Here is a 22,805-nt window from a genome sequence, read left to right as displayed (position 1 = left end):
AATAAAAGAACATTCAGAATGAAGAATAAACAACGGTAAGCGAACTTGATTAAATCAAATTAGCACTTTATTTTTATTATAGAAGTTAAAAAACAAAGAAAAAGAAAGAAAAATCCAACTAAGCAAAATTTTGCACTAGTAATTAACAAAAGGTAATCACCTTTTTACTAGAAGTCAATTGATAGTGCTTTGAAGAATAATCAAGCAACTTAATCATTTCTAGAAAATTCGTAATTTTATGTGCCATCTGCAAAGAAATTCGAAATGGTATATTTCAATTTCCGACCAAGTCAATTATCATTCGTTTAGCAATCAGCTCTGACTAACAAGCAGATAAGATTTGTTAGCTATATATTAAATAATATCCAGTTTGCAACCTAATGTCTGATTTTTTCAATGAATTTCCAAACCGCTGGTCATCGGCAACAACGTTTAGCGGAACAAAAGTTAGGTCGAGAGCATCTAAAATGGACATGGTTCGGGGTTATAACCTTCATTAAGAAAGTTGCTGTGCAAAAATAAGCATTTCCCATATTGAGATATGTATACATACACCCGAAATTGTATGAATTTGGGAGCTTGGCTTCCAACTTGACGAACTTCTGCGTTCGCCACTGATCCGATAGGTTCTCATTCATCTCGTTTCTAACAACAGGCTGTGTTTATGCATGGTGGATACCTAATGTAGCTTATGCTCCGAAATGTATTGTCCCTATCGTGAAACATCGCGGGGGCTTTGTAGTACTGTAAGACTAGAGTATCAAATGCCAAGTTAGCCGGAAAAGTTCCAAATTTACATAATCTGTTCTCCCCAAAATTCCAATTGTCTTTTTTTAAAACATAAAAATTTAATGTCATTCGTGCGATATTTAATTTAAAAAATTCTCACTTCTATTAGTCACTTTTGGTGAGTGTTGACCTACTATTTGATTAATTTTGATATTTTAGCATAAAGTAAGTGCATAACTATATAATACTCTAAGTTTTCATAGGGTGTCCTGGTTCCCTGTAAGACGCAGTTTTCTGGTTCTGTTACGTTCCTATGACACATTACTCCTAGCGATTATATGGTTATTTTAGGTTATTATCTGCATCCTATTGTCCAGACATCCAGCCAATTGCACTATTTTCTAAAATAACCGCACCAATTAATATTGCTGGACCTGGACCTATTGAGGAATGATTTCCTGATCATCAGGATGAATTACAGGTCCCGTGGCCTGCACAATCCCCAGACCTCAACATTACTGATCACTTATGGTCAGTTCTGGAGCTGAGAATCCGAAGTAGATATCTTTCTTCTTCTCCACTGATGAAACTAAGTACTGCACTGCATGAAGAATGGTGCAACGTCCTTCTGGAAACCATTCATGACTTATAAAGCTCCATTCTCCAAACTGTTCTGCCGCGCCATAAAGTAAGTTACATCTTTTCAGCTGTTCCCGTTATTGTGATTACTATCTATCTATCTATCTATCTATCTATCTATCTATCTATCTATCTATCTATCTATCTATCTATCTATCTATCTATCTATCTATCTATCTATCTATCTATCTATCTATCTATATATATATATATATATATATATATATATATATATATATATATATATATATATATATATATATATATATGTGTGTGTGTGTGTGTGTGTGTGTGAAATGATTTCTTTCAGTTTTACGTCCCACGTTTATGCAGGCTAGACTAAAGGAGGTGATGATGATGAGAAATGAATGGGATGGTGGAATGAATGAAGTAGGAGGAAACGGGAGAACCCCGAGATAACACACGCATACGATCTTTGTCCTCCTGGGATCGAAGAACCAGGGAACCCATACATAAGAAGTGAACGCTCTATCACTTTTTTTGACTTTATCCCCTTCTTAATTTTTATTTTCCAGAAAACAAGTTACGTGACAAAACTATTTAGCACAGCGCACTGATACTTGGTAGACATGACGTTGGCACTGAACAACGCCAATTAACAAAGAAGCAGAATGGTACAAATACAAGTACAAAGAAAATTGTCAAGTTTCAAATAACACCTGTAGAAAGCGAGCGAAGAGTTGTTGTTTTTGAGGTTGAGTAAAAGCCTTTTTTCTTACCCTGCTGAGATACTCTACATGTCGGTGAGGATCACAATAAGGTCTGTATTGGTCTATAAAAAGAATCATAGTACCTATTAACCAAACTACTGCCTGCCGTTTCATAGAGGGATACCACTGAAAGTCAGGGAAGAATAGAATTGTAGATGTAAAGGCGGACGCTGGACATCGGCAAATTACTCCGAGAAAGCCGCATAGCCGCTGCCACAGATACTGAGTATCCACACAAGAAATATAGCGATGCTCGAGAGTATCTATGTGCGAATACTAGTCACAAAGTTCGGATGTACTGCGGCCTATTTTAACAAGTCGTACGCTGGTAACTACTAGATTATCCACAGTGCCATAAGAATCTTCAGTGGCTCTCCCCATGAGATAGGGTGCATGCATTGTTTTCCAAATAATGGTCTAATTACGATCTGATGTTCGTTGCTGACATAGGGGCATGACACTTTGAGGAGTCGGCGTAAGTAACACAGCATATAGAGTTTTGGGGTCCAACGTTTCGGCGTATCCTCAAAAGGCACTGTGGACCATGCGAGCGTTAACTGTAAAATGTACGAAGGGCACACATTTTGAAAGCGGACATTTGCGGGACTATTGTTAGGCCAGAGTTGAGGCACCCAACATTGAAGCAACCGTTGCGTTGTCTGTGGTGTCAATAACTCATTGTCTATATGCATCTTGTTTGTGGCCATATATTATGCGAGGCATTTGTGACGGACACTAAAAGATCGAAACATCTTTGATTACGTTGACGATAGAGCACCTGTCTTTTCATACGAAACATGTAAGTTTTCCAAATGAACCATTCATAGAGTGAATCAATTTGGCGAATATATTTTTCTGGCAGTAGAAAAAATCGGGCAGTGAACCATAACTTAGAGCTGACTTACACATTTAAATATTGAACTTTGTGAGCAAGCTTAAGAGAGCGCAGGTGAATATCTGCCAGTTGCATACGCAAAGTTTGAAGTAATGGGCTCCAAATGTGATCGTAAGAATGGGTTGACTCAGCAGTGAAAGGAACACCTAAAATAGTCTTATTGGTCGTGTGAACAAATGCTTGTGACTGGTGGTCTGGTAACAAAGTATGAAAATTGTTTCAGAAAGGACAGTTGTTTTCCGCAGATTGAGGTGAAGGCCGCTTGCATGAGAGAACAAGTCCACTTGATGTGACATACACATGAGTTGTTGAGGGGTCGAGCAAGAAATAGTCAGATCATCTATAAAAACAATGGCTGTTAATTGTCGAAAGGGATTAATGTCGCCCTCATTAAGCGTCAGCAATCGATGAAGTAAAGGCTTGAGGGCAAGACAAATCAGAAGACCCGAAATCGAACATCCTTGAACTCATCGGAGGATTTCAAAAGGTGGAAGAAGATGACCATTTATTTGTAACTGCGAAGTCGCTCCTGCGTGTGGGTGATGTATTACCGATATAATTTTGGCAGGAAAATTGTACCCTTGCAAGACCCTATATAAATAGTCGTGTGGCACAGTGACAAAAGCTTTGTGAAAATCGCAAGCTAACAAACCTACAGGGAGTCTTTTAAATTTGAAATAGGCTATAATATCTCGTGGTTGCAAGAGCTGTATATATGTTCCGCTCAATATGAAACGCCGTTTGAGCTGAATTGAAGTACGGTTGGACAATCTTTCTGATACGTTGAGTCATGATAGCAGTGAAGATTTTATAGTCAGTATTGAGCAGAGTGATAGGTCGATAATCTGCAACACCAGCTTGGTTTCTTCCTTTGGGTAGTAAAATAATAATCCCTTCGTGCTGATATATTGGACCACTTTGCAATAAAAAGTTATAGGTATTGCATAGGATCGGACCTAGTAAAGGAAAAAAAATATCACGGAAAGCCGGTAGATCACTCCATCTTTTTCAGGAGCTGTGCGACACTTGACCGTGCGGAGAACGTCCTGCATTTCTTGAAGCGTAACACGGATGATTAGTTGCTGTCGTTCTTCATCGGAAAGGCTCTGAAATGCTGGCAACAAAGGGAGCTGATAACGATGCATTGCAGCGCTGAAATGAGTAAGTTGGGTATAAAATTCCTGAGAATGGGCGTAGAGACCATCAGCTGTTGTAAAATTTTTCCCGTCGTGGACATCACCTCTGTGATACATTGTGAGTTTTGGTGTCGTAACCTATGCATGTAGTGGTATAAGGAGATAGGTTCTGAAATCATTCTGCCTGATGTCCCTTCATTAACGCATACACGAAAAGAATGTTCCAATCGGAGCATTTTAAGTTATGTTTCACTCGCATGATGGCGGTCATATTTGAAATACTACTTGGTTGTTTCCAGAGATCACACAAGGTAGCATATATAAATTCAGAAGTTTCTCGATATCTCTGACGTTTTTGTTTGCCCATTCCTTGAAAGAACAAACGAATTGGGAGTTTGATAAAATAACACCACCGCATATTTATGTTCGGGTAAACTGTCTGTGCACGTGTCCAGTGTTCTCATTTATCAGCAAAGATTTGTTGTATCATGTCGTCAATTAAAAGCTGACAATTTAATTTCCAAAAGGCACGACCATACAACCGGGGAATGTTCTCTGGGAAATCTTAATATGAGTTTTAATGATGAGTGATACGAAAAGCTCAAAGGAAAATTTTGAATGTCAAACACACTAGGAATATATTCTTTTGAAATAAGACACATATATAAGCGAGACTGAGATCGCATCGACTTATATGTGAATTGATGATTATGATGAAAATTTAGCCAAATATCTGTTAGACCTAGTTGGGTGATGAACTTTTGGAAAGCTAAACATGGATTAAAGACACCAGTTGTGTCCTGGGGAGACATAAGTTTGTGTCACCGAGAAGAAGAACCGGTTAACATCATGCTTATCCGTTAGTGCCACGGTCGTCTGTTCTGGAAGCACTGTAGAGGTAGGGGGTAGGCTTCTATCACGAAGATCGTGGGTGTGGTTGTCGTTGGTGGTATGCACATTCTGTTTCTTTTCGTCGTTAACTTCCGTAAGTAGGGTTGGGGGTTTGAACACACTAACCATAGTTTGAGGTTTCAGCACTAGCGGTGGAAATTCTTTGGCAGTGAGAGCGAGAGGTTCTGGGGCGGAATCCTGCTTATCAGCTATACTGGTATATAGGGAAATGGACTTTCGAGCAGGCTCCGAATTTGTTTCAGGTAACGTGGACACTTTTCGAAGATCCGTCATCACTGCTGGTTCGATGTCTGGGTTCATAAGACGAGCGGGACGCCGCGCTTCGGACAAAAAGAGATAAGATGTTTCAAGGATCCACGAAAATGGCAAGATTGAAGTTGACCTCCGTAAGACACATTGCATTTCACATTATCAATTATGAGTCTGGTAGGAATGTGCTTTTACAAGGTCATGGAAAACACTCGGTCGCCATTATAGATACGTGTAGGGAAGACAGTGTTCCAGACTTCATGATCAATTTTGAGTACGTCACCATAATCACTTAACACTTGGGAAACTTCGTCATCTGGATAATCAAAAGGGAGACCCATAATCTTCACACGGGTAACATGCACTTGAGCATCCATAATGTAGACATCACTGGTGGAATGATTGAAATGGGTAAACGACAGTTTGTCCGATGCGTGTTCAAGAAATTGTTTATGTAATGCATTAGTTTCGAATTGAATGTACATGCTATAGTCCTCATTGTATAATTTTAAGGCATCAATATCCTGGAATATATTCTCAAAATGTGTGTACATAACCAGTAATATAAATCGGATGGCGAAGGTCGTTTACTGCGCGTAGTTTTGTCAAATAAAAATTTGAGTGAGTTTTTCCTATGTTCCTGTATTGCTTGTGTCGAAATTTGATCAAAGTACTTCTCAAACTAAATCACTGAGCTGGAGCACACACTAAGTGTAGAAAAGCAATCACATTTTCGTAAACAAACTTTGTAACACAGGTAGTCGGAGCTGTACTTCCACACGTCCGCTCCGTTCAACTGCTTGTAACGAAGTCAACCACTGAACCACCGCGGCTCCTATACATATATAATATATAAATAGATAGATAGATTTAGATATGGATATATATATATAAAACTGAATAAAAAAAGTTAAGGTGGAGGCACCTATATATTTCGGTTATTTATGCATTATCCACTTTCGTTTATACGTAGTTCGATAAGCAAGGTGAATAATACAAGATGGTTCTACTAATAAAAATTTATAATAGTATTCGGAATTAGCAAAGATTTTGGTTGTGTGGATATAAATGGGGATCAAAAAATCATGTTATTATGTATAACCCTTTGTATTACACCCACAACTCCGGCCGAGTTATGTGTGATATGCCATTATTGTTCTTTACTACAAGACAGTTTTTTTTTTTTTTTTTTAAAGTTCAAGCGGCTTGGGTATCGCTTCGCGAGGTGGCAAACGCTAAAAATTCTATAATCTATATCCAATCGAGAATTCAACTCAAGAGTAGTAGAAAATATTTTGCCTCTGTATAAATAATTTACTTATTGTATCAGAACAGACGTTCGGGCTTTTTTTTTTTTTTTTTTTTTTACCGAAGTGAAGAATTTTTTCCACTGGTAAATGATTCATTGGCATAATTTGAATAGCTCAAAGTAAGTAATAAATTTCTAAATATGATTGGAAGAAGCAGACAAAAGAAAATAAAGGATTTAAAGGTGTTACTTTTCTTTAACCATATAATATATAAGCATTTATTGATTACCAGCAGAAATGCCCGGCTTCGCATGGGACCAATAATAATATTTATGCACAATATTTGAAAAGAAAGAACTGAGTAGAATAAATAACGACGAGCAACACCTTAGCCGTTGCTTCAGTCAATTCCTGGTTTAGATGGCATCGCGTTCCTTGACTAAACTTGGGATAAAATGTCATCAGGACTGTCATCAATTAGCTTAACGACTCCAAAAACTACGGATTCGGTACTAATCTCGCTAATTTTGGATATATTATTTTGCACCCTTTCTGACCCCAGCCCCACTTACATTGATGGATTCTGGACTTGTTCATAGACGGTATAGGGGTGTCAACATTCATCTCAGCGACCCCGAAAACTATATATACGACAATAATATCAATAGTTTTTTTAAAAAATTATTTTTATATGTGAACCCTTTTCTAGAGATGTCTTACCTCCACAGTAAGTTTTAAAGATTGTAAGCCATATTTGCATGTCAACTTCTTTTTACAATTAGTTTATGTACCGAGTTCCATCTTCTTAACATGAGGAACTTGTGAGAAGTTCTATTTTTGCATAAATTGTAAACCACCTCTTTCCCTTTGAACTCCTCTCCTTTATCTTTAGGATACGTATCAAAAAATTCTAAATAACCTACGGTCTCTTTCAGACTTTGATCTCTCCGATACAGTTATTTAAAAGAATGTCAAGACGATGGTGTAGATTTGCATACCGGACAAACACGCAAACAAACAAACAAACACATATTTTATATACTGTATAAGGTGGACTACTAATTTTCTAATTAATCATTAATTGTTTAGTTGAGTCCTGTCTCCAATGCTTCTTTGAAAATCAAAGTAGGAGAGAAGAAAAGTTACCCTCCGAATGCCAAGAATATTTTCATCCCTTAAAACCCAGTATCGGGTCCTTTTTGTCTCATACATAATTTTCGTAATAAATGTGGCGATTTTCCAGAGTAGATGCACTTGGAGAGGTTTTACAGAAAATGTTTCTATAAGCAAAAAACAGGTTGTGGTCTTGTCATCGGATATTATTGTTGTCATTGTTTTCTGGTATTCCTAAGTCCTCGCGCGTGGACTTCCAGGGAGAAGACAATCCAGGAACCTACCTGTGTAGTTCAAAAATGAATTTCCACTCTGTTGCCAAATGCCGGCCATATTTTAAACAGATTTCAAGTGGAAACAAATAATTTTTAATTAGCGCACTCTAGTAATACCTTGATAAGAAAGAATAAACGTACACATAAAGTATTGACAATAACAAATGTCGGGATGAATTTCGAAATGTAGAGAACAAATAGTTTCCATAATACTTTCGAAAGAAATTATACTGTATAGGAAAATTCTATCGGGTATTATTATACTGTATAGGAAAATTCTATCGCAGCTATTATTATACTGTATAGGAAAATTCTATCGCAGTTATTAATATACTGTATAGTAAAATTCTATCGCTTCCCATGGCTGCAAGCAGTCTTAACCCGCTGCTACTTTTGCAATCCGAGGGAGATTGGATAATCAGTAGTTAAAATGATTGTGAATTTTAAATTATAAAGGCAAGAAATCATTTTAGATTAAATCATATGTTCCTTCTGTATGGTTTATAATTATGTAATTGAATATTTGAAACCCTCACTACTTTGAAATCTTTGTGTTCAACGTCGCACGATTACGTCTTCTAGGCTAAGGGAGACGACGATTAAGGCAAGTGAATGATGATGGAAGAATTAGTGGAATGAGAAAGTGGGAGGAAACGGAGGTACCCCGAGAAAAACCACGAGCACGATGTTGTCCACCAAAAACTTACTTGGACTGGGATCGAATCAGGAACATCACACACCAGAGGTAAGTACTCTACCACTGAGCCACTGCGCCCCCCGAACCCTCACTACTGTTCGAGTTATACAACTGGCCACAATTACTCCTTTGTTATCTTTAGTCTATCATTTTTACTCTGCTTAAGATTCGATTTGAATACACTCTCAGTTTTTAGGCAACGAATCAACAAATCTATACATTAAAATGCTAGGTTTATATGTTTGCCTCCAAGCCTTTCGACAATGAGATCTCGAAAACCACAAATGCTAGAAACGTGCCGTTTCAGTGGTTGGTTCCAAATTTTGTGTAGATTGTCCAGTTTTCATTCAAATTTTCAAAAACTGTGTCGTTATTGTTCTATTTAACATTTTAGGGGTCGTTTTGAGTCCATAAGGTTAACATTGTTGTAGACCGAAACTACGGTGTTAGGCAACCAGTAGAGAAGTTACATATGGCGGGTTTATGGATATTGCAGGCGCTTTGTTTAAATCTGAATGGCAAAACCTATTGCATGCTGGTAACTTCAAAGGCTTCAAAAGACGCAATCAAGCGTACTCGGACGGATCTGGATTTATTAGGAAAAAATATTTCCACTTGATATCGTGTTACTTCTATTGATGCTATTTGACTATTTGATGCTCTTACTTTTCTTTATTTTCTACTTCCTTCTTGTATTTCAAGGACTATCTATTTATCATCAAAAGAGTTTATTTGGTTGGCATTTGATATTTAAAATGGTGAAAGAAAATCGCATACTACCTTTAATACATAAAAGTCTACAATTAAAGTGAAAAAATCATGCAAAAATTTCATCGTTCTAGCAAACATGCCTTATCTCCATATATTGTAATGTCCCACGTGGTGTTGTATACAAACAACTTCACGCTTATGTTTACAAATGCCACCACATGCTTTTTCAAGAGGATTCTACACACCAGATGGATCCACTATCACCTGGAGACGACAAACGTCTGGCTCCTCCAAAGAAGCGGACGACGACAACGGAGCAGCAGCGCAACCGCCGTCCGAGGACCCCTATAAATTGGATGGCCGACAGCGGACCTATACCAGTTCTCTGGTGCCCCTCCTTCTGTTTGCAACGGAACATTAGGACTAATCTAACCCCAGGCCTCTAGTCTGCAACGGGACTCTTGATTTTTCTTCTCTCCTGGCTTAGCCTGCTACGGGGCTCTGTCGGGAATCCTAACCTCAGCCGCTTGGTCTGCTACGGGGCTCTGTGGTCACCTAACCAACTCCCTGCTTGCCACGGAGCATTGGGATCCCTGACACCATTCTGCTTAGCCTGCTACGGGGCTCTGTGGAAACCCTGTCTGCGACCTTTCGGTCAAAAACTACCTATATCTAACCTTGCAAACTTAGAGAAATCATCTTTGTAGTATTTTTGTAAATACCGTTTATAGTGGAATTTTATAATAAAAGCCTGTAATGGAAGCCGATGCCGGACGCTCTTTTTATTAACTCTCTAGCTACAACCTATTTGAGACAGAGTTTTACATGGTCGAGGCTTTGACCGGCTCAGTTTTGATCTGAATACTCCCCTACCGGACGGTATTTTTATTAAGAGGAAGTGAATTCTTTTCTCATAGGTATATGATTTTTTTTATCTGTGAAATTAGTGACTCGGACTTGACTTTATTTTAGTGTATGGCTCATACCAGGTCACAGGAAAACATTTTTCCGGAGGACAGTGCAAACATGGAACAGAATTCCCGCCCTTCTTTCAATATCCCTCACCTCACTAAATCTGGACACGTTACTGAAGACCCTGATACGTTATTTATGCTATTTGATCATCTTGCGATATTACATTCTTGGAATGTTGAAAACAAGAAAGAACTGTTACCTATGTACCTTCAGGACGTGGCTCTTGATTTAGTGTTGCAATTAAAAGCACAAAACCAATTGGACTCACTCAATTATGAACAATTAAAGACAACACTAGTTGATTTAGGTAGGAAACAATTACCTTCATATAGGGCTGAATTTGAAAATTTTCTTCCTTTTTTTCTTTTTCTTTTTTTTAATACAAAAAATCGCGTTAGAAACATTTACAACGCTTTAAGCTTTACAGTCACATTTGCATAATTTGGAAAAGGCGCACGATCTCATGAAAAAACGTGATTATGTAGAATTACAGCAAGCAATCTATTCACTTTGTGATCAAAATCCGCCAGCTAATAATTTAAATTCGTCGCCAGTTGCTAGCGCTTCCTTTCCCACACAATATCAACAACCAACTTATCCCTTATCCAATCTGACACCCAATTGACATCACTACCAACAACCTACTCCAGTATTTCCTGTACCTTCAGCATCACAACTACAGGGTGTCTCACAAACTCAATTATCTTCAAATCCTCCCTCCCAAGTTAGTACTATGCAACCCCCAGCCGACCCCCCTGCGCCTAGCACATCTAATACAACGAACATCAATAGTTCATTAGAATTTAGTAAACTTGCTAATCAAATGGCCGAATTATCACTTCTAGTAGTACAAAATGCTATTAAAAATTCACAATTTAGACGGGGCGGCCGTTGTAATTACAAGTCAAGAAATGCAAATAACGGCAAAAATAACCAGAACAGAAATGGGAAGAAAAGCAATTCTAAAAATAACAACAATAATAATAATACATCTAAACCAGAAACAGTCAAATTTGCGATACGTGCTATAAACAAGGACATTCTTCTAGCATATATTATAAAAATAACAAGCAGGGAAACGCATAGGGGGGCCCCAGGACAATTCTTCTCAAGCATATGTTCTGAGGGCCGAAAGATAAGAAGTAAATGAACGACAAGTAGTGACAAGTACTAGCTCTAACAAACAAACATTGACATCACTTTATACTGGCTCCAGTGACCGACAGGAGAAAAACATTAAATTATTAAATCAGGAGCATAAGCTGTTAACTAATGTAATAATTAACAAAGAAAAATTCCCTGTAATAATTGATACATGGAGCTGGTTGGGTCTGTGGCCGAAATCGATGATTCCTCCAAACACACAATTAATTCCTTTTAATACCAACCTTCGAGGAATTGAGAATTCCATCGTAAATTTGCATTACATAGCTTTAATCAAATTCAAAATAGGCTCAGCAACATTTTCTTACTACTTCCGAATTTTAGAACACGTAGAATTCATGTCTTTATTTGGAGAAGATATTCTAAATCGTTTGAAAGCCAAAATTGACTTACAGAGTAATACATTGTCTGTATACAGGAAACCGCGGCCACCGCCGTATCCAATTGAAGTTAATGCTCAGGAAGAATTATCAGTAAGTGCGATTCATTCAATAATACAGCATAAATCGGCTGATGTATTCACCACTCGCAAAGTTACCATACCAGTTAGGACACACTTCTTTCTACCCATTAATATCAAGAATCGAAAAATGGATACGGAGTATTTCATTGTCTCTCCATTAGAAAATTTACTGGATAAATACGAATTGCAGACTTTACCTACTAAAGTACCTAGGAACAATTTCACTGTTAATATCTAATCCAACTAACAGGCCAGTAACATTAGCGAAAAATACCCCGTCGCATATGTTGAGGAAGACTTGCAAGAAGTCGATATATAGGGAGATCAGCATTAGACGAACAAAATGACAAAACTTTTTATAGATCTGAACAGGAAATTCGGGATAGACTGGACAAAACTAAATCACTTTTTGATATTAGACTATTTGATTTAAACCTGGACGTATCAGATGAACAGAAAAGGGCTGTATATAACTTGCTTTTTAAATACAGGGATGTCTTTTCATATTCACCAACGAACATAGGATACTTTCGTGGCTATGTTCATAAAATAAGAATAGACAAAGGAGCTTCTTTCCATCAGAGGTCACCTCCTATTCCTTTGGTGATAAGACCGCAAATTCATCTGCAAATTAAACAACTCTTAGAAGCTAATATCATTAAAAAGACCAGTGACAGCTCGTTTAGTGCGCAAACCAAAACACTTCAGAATTTCGTTGAGTGTGGAATCTACAGGCATGCAATAAATTTACAAAATATCTTAACATACCATTCCAGTCCACAGAAGACATTTTACATGTACTTAGGGGCAAATTTTGCATTTCAACCATCGACATAAAATCCAGCTATTATTGCACCCTAAAAGCCAAAACTACATAACTTTTGAACTTAATCATACTAAGAAAGCGTATCAATTTCAACGCTGCGTTATGGGACACTCCACTTCAGCAGGAGGTCTGACTATAGCAGTATGCATGCTTTTAGAGGGTTTACCATCTTGTATAACTGCATTCGCAGATGACCTCATAATAGGGAGCAAAAATTGGAAACAGCAATTGTCGGACTTGGAATTACTCTTCAAGAGACTAAGAAAACACGATTTTAGAGCTAGCCCAAACAAGATTCGCCATTCAGAATTGGATGTATTAGGATTTACAGTCAGTGGCAAAGAAATCAAAATTTCTCCCAAAATTTCCAATAAAATACGGAACTTTAAGAAGCCAACTTCTAAGCGGGCCTTAACGAGTTTTCTAGGACTCTGCTCTTATTTAAGAGCACACATCAAAAATTTTACGGAGAAAGTGGAACCATTTCAAGTTCTTTTGGAAAAGAATTCAAAATCTAAATGGACAACTCAACATGACGAGTTATTCGAGAAGCTTAAAACAGATATTATTCAGGCCCCGTTCCTTATTTCATTTAGATCCATCTTTAGAAATTCGTGTGTACTCTGATGAATCACCAATCTCGGGAGGAGGAAAAATGGCATGTTATAACACTAAAACTAACCAGAAACGTCTTGTTTCCTATTGTAGTCGTCTCTTTGCCAAGAGCGAAAGAAGGGCCTCAACATGGCAAAAAGAATTATATGCCTTAATATACGTCCTTAGGAAATTTCGATATTTTCTACTGGATAGAAAATTTAAGATATTGATGCTAAATGTTTGGCTTCATTGAACACGAAGCCCGACAAAGTAGGAAAATTCACTCGTTACAAGATATTTTTATCTTGTACAAGATATTTTTATCCACATTAAAAATCTACAGCATCCTGCGGATATTCTTTAGTCGTTTAAAAGAAAAGCAAGATATACAACGGGACGATGAACACGAAACTGATAACTTCGGACACGGAGAACGCTAAAGTTTTTGCTTCTCACTCATTGGAACAGACCTTTCAAATTGACCAACCCGTAAAACTACCCAATTTGGCTGAAGAGCTAAGGAAGGACTCTTCATTTTCAGACATCATCACTGCTTTAGAAAATAAAGAACCTAATAAATTGTCAACACTCCGTGCCGGGAAAGATTTTTGTCTTAAAAATGGACTGCACAAACATCCTCAATTGGGACTAATATTTTTTTTCTCTGTATACCAAAATCTTTACTAAACAAATGGTTTGATGCTATTCATCACAACCCATTGGCGCCGCACTTCGGATATACTAAGACGTACCAATCGGCACTGAGAAAGTATTATTTTCTTAATATGAAAGCTTATATAGCGAACAAGATAAGAGCATGCACTCTCTGTCAAAAACTCAAGAAGCTACCAACTAAGCTCTGGCCAATTACTCCATCATTCTCCTTCACCTATTGCTACTGCGTGGCAATATGATTCAATTGGGAAGGTGCCGGTTGGACAAGGAAATTTTAAACACATGCTGGTAGGAATTGAGATGTCCACCCGTTTTTGAGTGGCAAAGGTCGTAGAAAACATTACAGCTGAAGAAATTGAACAATTTCTTATATTTGAAATCATTCTTAAATATGGAGGTTTTTCGTACCTGTATTTAGATAGACACCCTGTACATAACACAAAGAGACTACAGAACCTAGCAAAGTTATACAACTTTGAATTTAAATTTTGTCCAGCATACAATCATAAAACTTTAGGTGTAGTGGAAACATTCCACAGAATTATAGAAAATGTTCTTAAATTTTGTTGTGCAGGAAAATCAAAACCAATGGCCGAAGCTTATTCCATATATAACCTTTGCGATTAACACATTCATCCAAGATGAAACCAAGTATTCAAGTTTTTTCTTAATGCACGGGTACGAACCTAAGACCGTTTCCGATATAGCACTTGCATCAAATCCAACATTATGTTTCGACAGAGAACACTTGAATAGAATACGGAGAATTGTGAAGGACAATTTAGCTGCAAGCTATAAGAAGCAGAAGACATGTTAGGACGCAAAGCATAAAAAAATTAGCTTTGACAAGGGTCAGAAAGTACTTGTATTCTATCAGAACTGTCAGATTGGAGTACCAGAAATTTTCTCCTTTAAATTTGTATGTCCAGTTACGATACTCGAAAGAATCAACCCTAACCTTTATAGGATCGAGTTTCCTGATTCATATCGTCAACCCATACAGGAAATTTCTGTAGACAGAATGAAGCCGTATTATGAAGAGTGAGACGATAATCAGCAAGAGAGTAATTAGCTACTTTTTTCTACACGAGGAAGACATTTAAACGGGAAAAAATTAAGGATGGCAAAACGCAAGATACACGATAGGATCTGACATTTACAGCTCATCCTTTAAATATTTCTCTTCTTTCAATTTGCAGCACGAATAGAAAAGAACAGGATAGAAAATAAACTCATCTAAATTATTTAACTCAATTGGCTAGTAACATTGTATAGCATAAAACATTTTAATCAGCCTCGCTTTTTACTTTAAAAAAGACAGTATTCACCACTGGGAAGAAGAAACACGAAGACAAGCACTCAGACATATAAAAACACTTTTCATGGCTATACAAACACTTCCTATTCTCTGCTTTTATAAAAAGCTGATTCATTATTCTTAACTGAATGAAAGAATGCTGAGATTGCATTTCCGCATTTAAAAGGCAAATGATCTATACAAGGACAGGTAACCTATAGTTCTTCATTTCCTCAATATTTTTTCTTTTTTCACTATGAACTACACATTGTCGCCGACATTATGCAACATGAATATTATACAGGATGCTCCAAAAATCATGATCGCTAATACTTTATACAGGATGTCCAGGAATTCAAATTCATCATTATCATCATCACTGACATTTAAAAAATGGACTCTTTTATTTAATACATATATTTAGTGCAAATATTTTAGAAACTTTACACCTTATACAGGGTGACCAAGAAATCACGCCGTTCGCATCACGAACTATTCAATATAAATTATCTTTATATTCCTGTGATAATCTCAACTTTTTTTGTATTCGCAACTCTTATTATCTTATAACTACTATACCGCCGTCTTCGCTGGGTACCAAAAACATCCAAAAGACCTCCTCTAGATGTATTTCCACCAATTCCAATGGACACATTTAATAGCATTCATACACATAACGAACAAACGATTTCATAGATTTCAACACCCCTCACCATTACTGAGCTAATATACGTATATTAACAATTAATGCCAAAGCTTAAAACAGCCCTCCTCGAGGGAAATGAAGTGACATGTAATATGCACCGATCCTGCCTGTGTTTAGGGAATAACTGTTTAGTGCTTTCTTCCACTGCCTTAATATTGCTTCGAAAAGTGACTTTTTTCAGTGTTATAAGAGATTTTAGTGATTTTTTGTGTGTAATCCCTTACTGTTGCCACCCCTACCAAAAGAAAAATAACCCTTCGGCTTATTTTTTAAACAAGCCAGGGGGTGTAATGTCCCACGTGGTGTTGTATACAAACAACTTCACGCTTATGTTTACAAACACCACCACATGCTTTTTCAAGAGGATTCTACACACCAGATGGATCCACTATCACCTGGAGACGACGAACGTCTGGCTCCTCCAAAGAAGCGGACGACGACAACGGAGCAGCAGCGCAACCGCCGTCCGAGGACCTCTATAAATTTGATGGCCGACAGCGGACCTATACCAGTTCTCTGGTGCCCCTCCTTCTGTTTGCAACGGAACATTAGGACTAATCTAACCCCAGGCCTCTAGTCTGCAACGGGACTCTTGGTTTATCTTCTCTCCTGGCTTAGTCTGCTACGGGGCTCTGTCGGGAATCCTAACCTCAGCCGCTTGGTCTGCTACGGGGCTCTGTGGTCACCTAACCAACCCCCTGCTTGCCACGAAGCATTAGGATCCCTGACACCATTCTGCTTAGCCTGCTACGGGGCTCTGTGGAAACCCTGTCTGCGAACCTTTCGGTCAAAAACTACCTATATCTAACCTTGCAAACTTAGAGAAATCATCTTTGTAGTATTTTTGTAAATACTGTTTATAGTGGAATTTTATAATAAAAGCCGGTAGTGGGAGCCGATGCCGGACGCTCCTTTTATTAACGCTCTACCTACAACCTATATGGGACAGAGTTTTACAATATTTTTCTACTACTTTGTTGATATATCGTGCTTGAAGAATAAGATTCATTGACTTTCAATTTATATATCCGTACCTAGTTCACTATGGGTGGTTCTCATAAAATTTAGTTTTTTAGAGCAAAGAACGAGAGCAAGATCTGAACTTGTTAGTGGACATTTGTCTCTTTACAATTCCAACACCTCTGAAACTAGCAGCCTTAGAGTCGCGAGAGTTCGATATACTGATAGGCCATTTGTACTTAGTAATAGAGTGTTAAAAAATAAAAGCGCCAAAAATCGACACCCGCCGTTGGTGAACTACGACACGGATATCAGTGGCGTCGTCTTGTCCAATTCGCTAGAACACGTGAATCACCAAATTGTGTGTTGTTTGTTGTTCCTTAATATATTGATAATACGTAGAGTATTATGTGATCACGTCGTTGATTTCTTTTCTTTTCTTGGTGCACGGTGACTTAGTGGTAGAACGCTTACCTCTGCTGTGTGAGGTTTCTGGTTCGATCTCCGACTAAGTAAGTTTGTGGTGGACAACATTGTGTCTGTGAGTTTTCCCGGGGTATTCCCGTCTCCTCTCACATTTTCAATCGACCAATTTTTCCATCATCATTCACTTGCCTTAATGGTCCGTCTTCCTGGGACGTTAAACTGAAAGATTTCATTTTTCTTTTCTTTTCTTTCCTGTAACGTTACAGTTACCAGAAGTTTTCTTTAAATTTTAAATAGACTCTGTGCTTGTTTCCTCCTTGCTTATATGCATTCCTGCATCACACCACGTTCACAACAGGGCAGGGTACGTGATGAGCTACTCAGTGTGCAGTACAGAAGGGCAGCGGGCCAGCGGAAGAACTGTGGTCTCTCGACGTTTAAGAGAAGATTTAAAGTGCTCTGTTGACAGCTGTTGTTGACTAATTTCCAATAATGGGACGCTTTAAACACAACCAAGAATAAACTTTTGCAATTGAAAATAGAAGAATATAATAGTAATATATAACTCATTCTTCAATCAGTTATCTTCATTTCTTTCAATCTCAGTTTCTTATAATAAAAATAAATTACAGCATCAAACAAAATTATATCTTGCTTAGGGAATGGGAAGTTCAGAGCTCTTTCCCAGAGAATCTTCAGTTAACACGGAATAAAATTGCACTTCAACTTATTTTCAGTTTTTTCATTCTTTCGTTGGGTACGATTTTTCTACCTAAATAAACTGAATATTTGTAAGAAAAGGGAATAGCTTATGAAAATATAGTGTATTTATAACACTGCTACAATGGTAAATCTTATCTTCTTTATTGTAAGAATCTGAAGTAAATTTTGGAACTGATTTTCCTATTTCAACATTCTCTCTTATCACATGCGATATAAAAAAAGAAAAGAAAAAAGAAAAGGAAAGAAAGAAACGAGTATTTGTTATTTGTAGTAACGAACGTTCTGCTGTAATACTTCTGAAAAACAGCAACAGTGCTTTTTTTCTTTTTGTTTGCTTTTGTTTCTAGCGTAACTTACTTTAGTTTGGAAATCATACTTGATGCACTGAGACATCATTCTCTCAATGTATTTCAAACTGGTAAACGTGGAAACGTGTTGTGTGGTGGTATACGGGTTGATTTATAAATGTGTTTGCTAGTATATATTATTTCTTTTCCATAAGTTCTAGTTATGTGTTGCTAGAATTTTTGGTAGTTACACGCTCGACTGTTTTCAATGATATATTTTTACCCGCTCTTATACCTCAATGATATTCCTAAATTAAAGTAAATGTATGCTAAACTATAAAAATATTAAGTGGGTATACGCTGCATATTTTTGTATACCCTCCGTTATATCCTTGATAGGAGGTTCGTAGTGTTCATCATCATTTCAGGTCAGCAATTTCTCGATTGTTTTGACGCAGCTTGCCACCCTTTCCTATCCTGGGCAAAACTTTTCATTTCTTTGTAGTTTTTCTTCCCTATATCTTGTATTATTTGGCCTGTATATTTCAATCGCGGCTTTCCTCTAGGCATTTCCCCCCATAGCAATTTCCCCCATAGCTACTAACGTGGTTCCTCCATGTTTTGTAATGTGTCCAATCATCCTGTCTAGTCTTTTTGAAATATTGTACAATATACTTATTTTTTCTCCTACCATTTCCAATACTTTCACATTTGATACGCTATTCGTCCATCTAATTTTTGTCATTCTTCTATAGCACTACATTTGAAAGGCGTTCATTCTCCGTTTTCCCCCTTCTCCTAATGTCCGTGTCTCACATCTATATAATTCTACACTCCACACATATGCTTTCATCAGCCTTTTCTTCAGTTCTATGCTGACACTTCTGGTTAGAAACTTCAATTTTTGTCAAATGCCTTCTTCGTCTGAGCTATTCTGGATCTTACATTTTGCTTGCAGTTGTTATCGCTCGTTAGTTTATTTCCTAAGTAACAGAATTCCTTTACTTTTTCCATCACATGATCTATTTTGATCTTCATTTTTCTTGTAATTTGTTTTCTAGCGTATCTCATAGCTTTTGTTTTGCTCCTGTTAATCTTCATGTTGAATTTGCTGCTAATTGGCTGTTGTATACCGTTTGTAATCCTTTCTCACTGTCTGTCAACATCACGATATCGTCCGCAAACCTAAGCGTGTGTATTTTCTGCCCATGAACAGTTATTCGTATGCTGTGAATGTCTTTGATTTCTTTTATTGTTTCTTAGTATAGAGATTAAATGAAATTGACGATAATGAGCATCCTGATCAAATCCTTTTCTGAATAGCTAGTTCTCTTTTCTCCTTCCATCTCATTTTTGCCTTCTGTTTTTTGAACAGGCTATGTGTTACTCTTAGCTCCTTATAGTTTATTCCTGCTTCATTATTTAGCATTTTGGGCATTTTGTTCCATTCTACATTAGCAAACGCCTTTCCCAGCTCCACAAATGCTACGTAAGTTGCTCTTCCTACTCGAATTCCTTCCTCTAGCAATCATCTTAATGTAAGTGTTGCTTCCTTCATTTCTATTTTCTTTCTCAATCCAAACTTATAATCTGTTAGTACTTCTCCTATCTTGGATTCCAATCTTGTATAGAGCTCCCTCGTGGCTAAGTGGTTAGCTTACGCGCCTTTGGCGTGGGAGTTCCAGGTTCGATTCCCGGCGGGAGCTCATGTGGTTGGGATTCCACGTTAATCAGTAAGTCCACGTCTCATATAGCCTCGCTGCTGAAAGGGACGCTAAACTGAAATCAAATCTTGTATAGAGTGTCTTTGTCAAGACTTTTGAAGTATGCGTAAGCAAGCTAATCGTTCTGTGACTCTCGCATTTGTCGGCACCTACTGTTTTTGATATTGCCACTATCTTGCTGGTCTGGAAGTTTGTAGGCACTTCTCCTTCTTCATAAATGTTGTTAATATTTACAATCTGTTCTGAACTTCTTGTCCCGCACTTTTTAAGATTTTTGCTGGTAACTCGTTTACACCAAGACCTTTTTCATGCTTTAGGTCTTGTAATGCTTTGTCGTACTTGGATCTATTTATGTCACACCATTGCATTTATGAAGTTTCCTCTTGCGTCTCATTCTATTTTCTCCGTGTTCGCCCATTCTTCTAATTGCTTGTCACTTCCATAGAGCCTTTCTAAATATTTCTTCTATATTTTCACTTTATCTCCAGCTGCAGTTATTGATTTTCCTTCTTTATCTTTTAGTGCATCGGTCTCTGTCCCCGTGGTTTGAACTTCATCTTAACCTTCATATAAGCCACATCTACTCTTCCTGTGTTCATATCCTTTTCTATTTCTTCACGTTGTTGTTTTATCCACTCTTCCCTGTCAAGTCTGCATTTACGAATAATCTAATTCTTATTCTTTTATACTACGTCTTAGTCTCATTGTTGTTGATATTCTTTAATTTCCTTCTCTCATCCATTCCAGAATTTCCTTGGGGATCCATTTTTACTTGCTATCTTTTCTTCGTGGCCCAATATATCAATTTGATTAAAGAATTTATTCTGTGGGATAGGGAGTTTCAAACTTTATACCAAAAGCATAGTATTTTTTGTGTTTTTATCATTACATTCACAGTAAAATAAGTGTCCTATGCGAGAAGGGGATTCAAATATTTTCCATTAATCGAACTTATTTTTACAGTAGCATCCGAACATTCAAAGCATTATTCTCTTAACAGGCTTTGAAGCTGTGATCACGTATAATCTAGATTTAAATGTTCGTAAAGATATAAAATTAAATAATAATAATAAAAAAGAAAGAAAAAATTGAATACATTGATTAAATTAGTTTTCATTCATATTATAGATTTTAGTACTATATGAATAATATTTTCTTACTCTTGATTCACGAAAGGAAGCTGATTCCTTATGCCTCATCTCATAGAGGGAAACTCCCAAATATGCCGAACAGCTTCGTCTTAAACAAAGGTTGAAAATTATGTCACACCATTGCAATCATATCCTACAATCTTTGATTTCATAATACAACAATTAGAGTTGTAGCTACGGATTGAGTCATGAATTTTGCTTTTCTCCAGGAAGTAAGATCGGTTACAGATGGTACACACGATTTGCTGTCTACGAATTTCCATCATTTTCATATGTTAAATCAATAGCTGAAAAGACGTGAGAGTGTAATAAAATGAGCTGCCACACCACACTCATCAAAACAAAATGAACTTACCAGATACATGATCTTCATTCTCATATTCAGTTGGTTTATAAGAAGCACGTGATGAAACTTTTGGTTTACGGCACGCACAGTACGAAGTAGATTCTTTCACCTCAGCAGGTAATGTTTCAACTTCTGTTGTGTTTCCTGTTTTAGGGTTTTCCGTAACTCTGCAAAATAGACCAAAACTTTTAGCTAAAATGTAAATAACGATCTTATTAAGGATACTATAGTACTTATTTCTTTATATCTTCAAGGTAAAAAATATGAGGCAAATGAAATATATAGGCACACTGCATAATTTAAATTATGTGATTCACTCCCTCACACTATAGTTAGGGCCTTTCTATTTCAAGTGTGCCCCCGCTTGTGCTGCTGTCGATGTGTGTTTTCCTGTACCTCCCTCAAAACAGGAGGCACAAGTTGCTTTGGCCGAGATTCTTCAATATCTTGATGCGGACAAGGTTGCCGCATTGAATTATTTCACGGGCTTTGCTGTGCACCGCCTTGTTAGTCATTCTAAGTAGCCTAAGATCTTCACTCGCCAAGACCAAATGACTGAATGACAAATAGGCAACACAGCCGAGGTCATTCACTTCTTTCTCCAAAGCAAAGGGAAAGTTTCCTCCGTAAGAGAGCAGTATGGGTGGGGCCAAAGTATATTTCACATATTTTCCGAGGGCACACTTGAAATAGAAAGGCTCTAGGACCAACTCAAACTAATCGATGCTTTATGTGCTAGAAAGTCGTAAATTAGTGACTATTGGGTACAAAACTTATACAAAATATGCACTGGTGTACAAAATTAAACAAAGCAATAGTATTTCGTTGCAAATACAGTATGGGCCGCACGCCAAATAGTACAAACGAATGAAACTTGTTGGCAGCAGCAGTAAAAGATATAAGCAAAACAGCGACCCATAGGAAAAGGCGCATCTTTATCACAAAACGTGAGTTAGTACTATGACCATTAATGTCGACTTAACAACGAAGTTCGACCATTGACCTTATCAAGACAGAGAAAAATAGCCCCACTCCTGACGTCCCCACTAAGTTATAATAATTCATTCGTTCATTAACGATAATGTGCTGCTACACAAGTTTTATATCCAATATAAGGTTATTGATTAGACCAGTGGATAGCAAACTGC

The 22,805-nt window shown here is 37.3% G+C and overlaps 1 protein-coding gene across 1 annotated transcript in view; it reads right to left on the bottom strand.

The window, feature by feature from the left end:
* The window catches only part of LOC145688445 (von Willebrand factor D and EGF domain-containing protein-like), a 613,451-nt gene that overhangs the window by 154,373 nt on the left and 436,273 nt on the right, over window positions 1–22,805 (bottom strand). The window contains exon 12 of the mRNA XM_081762680.1: window positions 21,667–21,824. Coding sequence (XP_081618806.1) covers window positions 21,667–21,824 — 158 coding nt within the window. The remainder of the gene's footprint in view (window positions 1–21,666; window positions 21,825–22,805) is intronic.

The sequence above is a fragment of the Thermobia domestica genome, chromosome 6 (assembly GCF_964235325.1).
Source record: "Thermobia domestica chromosome 6, izTheDome1.hap1.1, whole genome shotgun sequence".
Taxonomy (NCBI): Eukaryota; Metazoa; Arthropoda; class Insecta; order Zygentoma; family Lepismatidae; genus Thermobia; species Thermobia domestica.
Note: the sequence above shows the minus strand (reverse complement) of the source record. Positions and strands in the feature narration are given on the sequence as shown.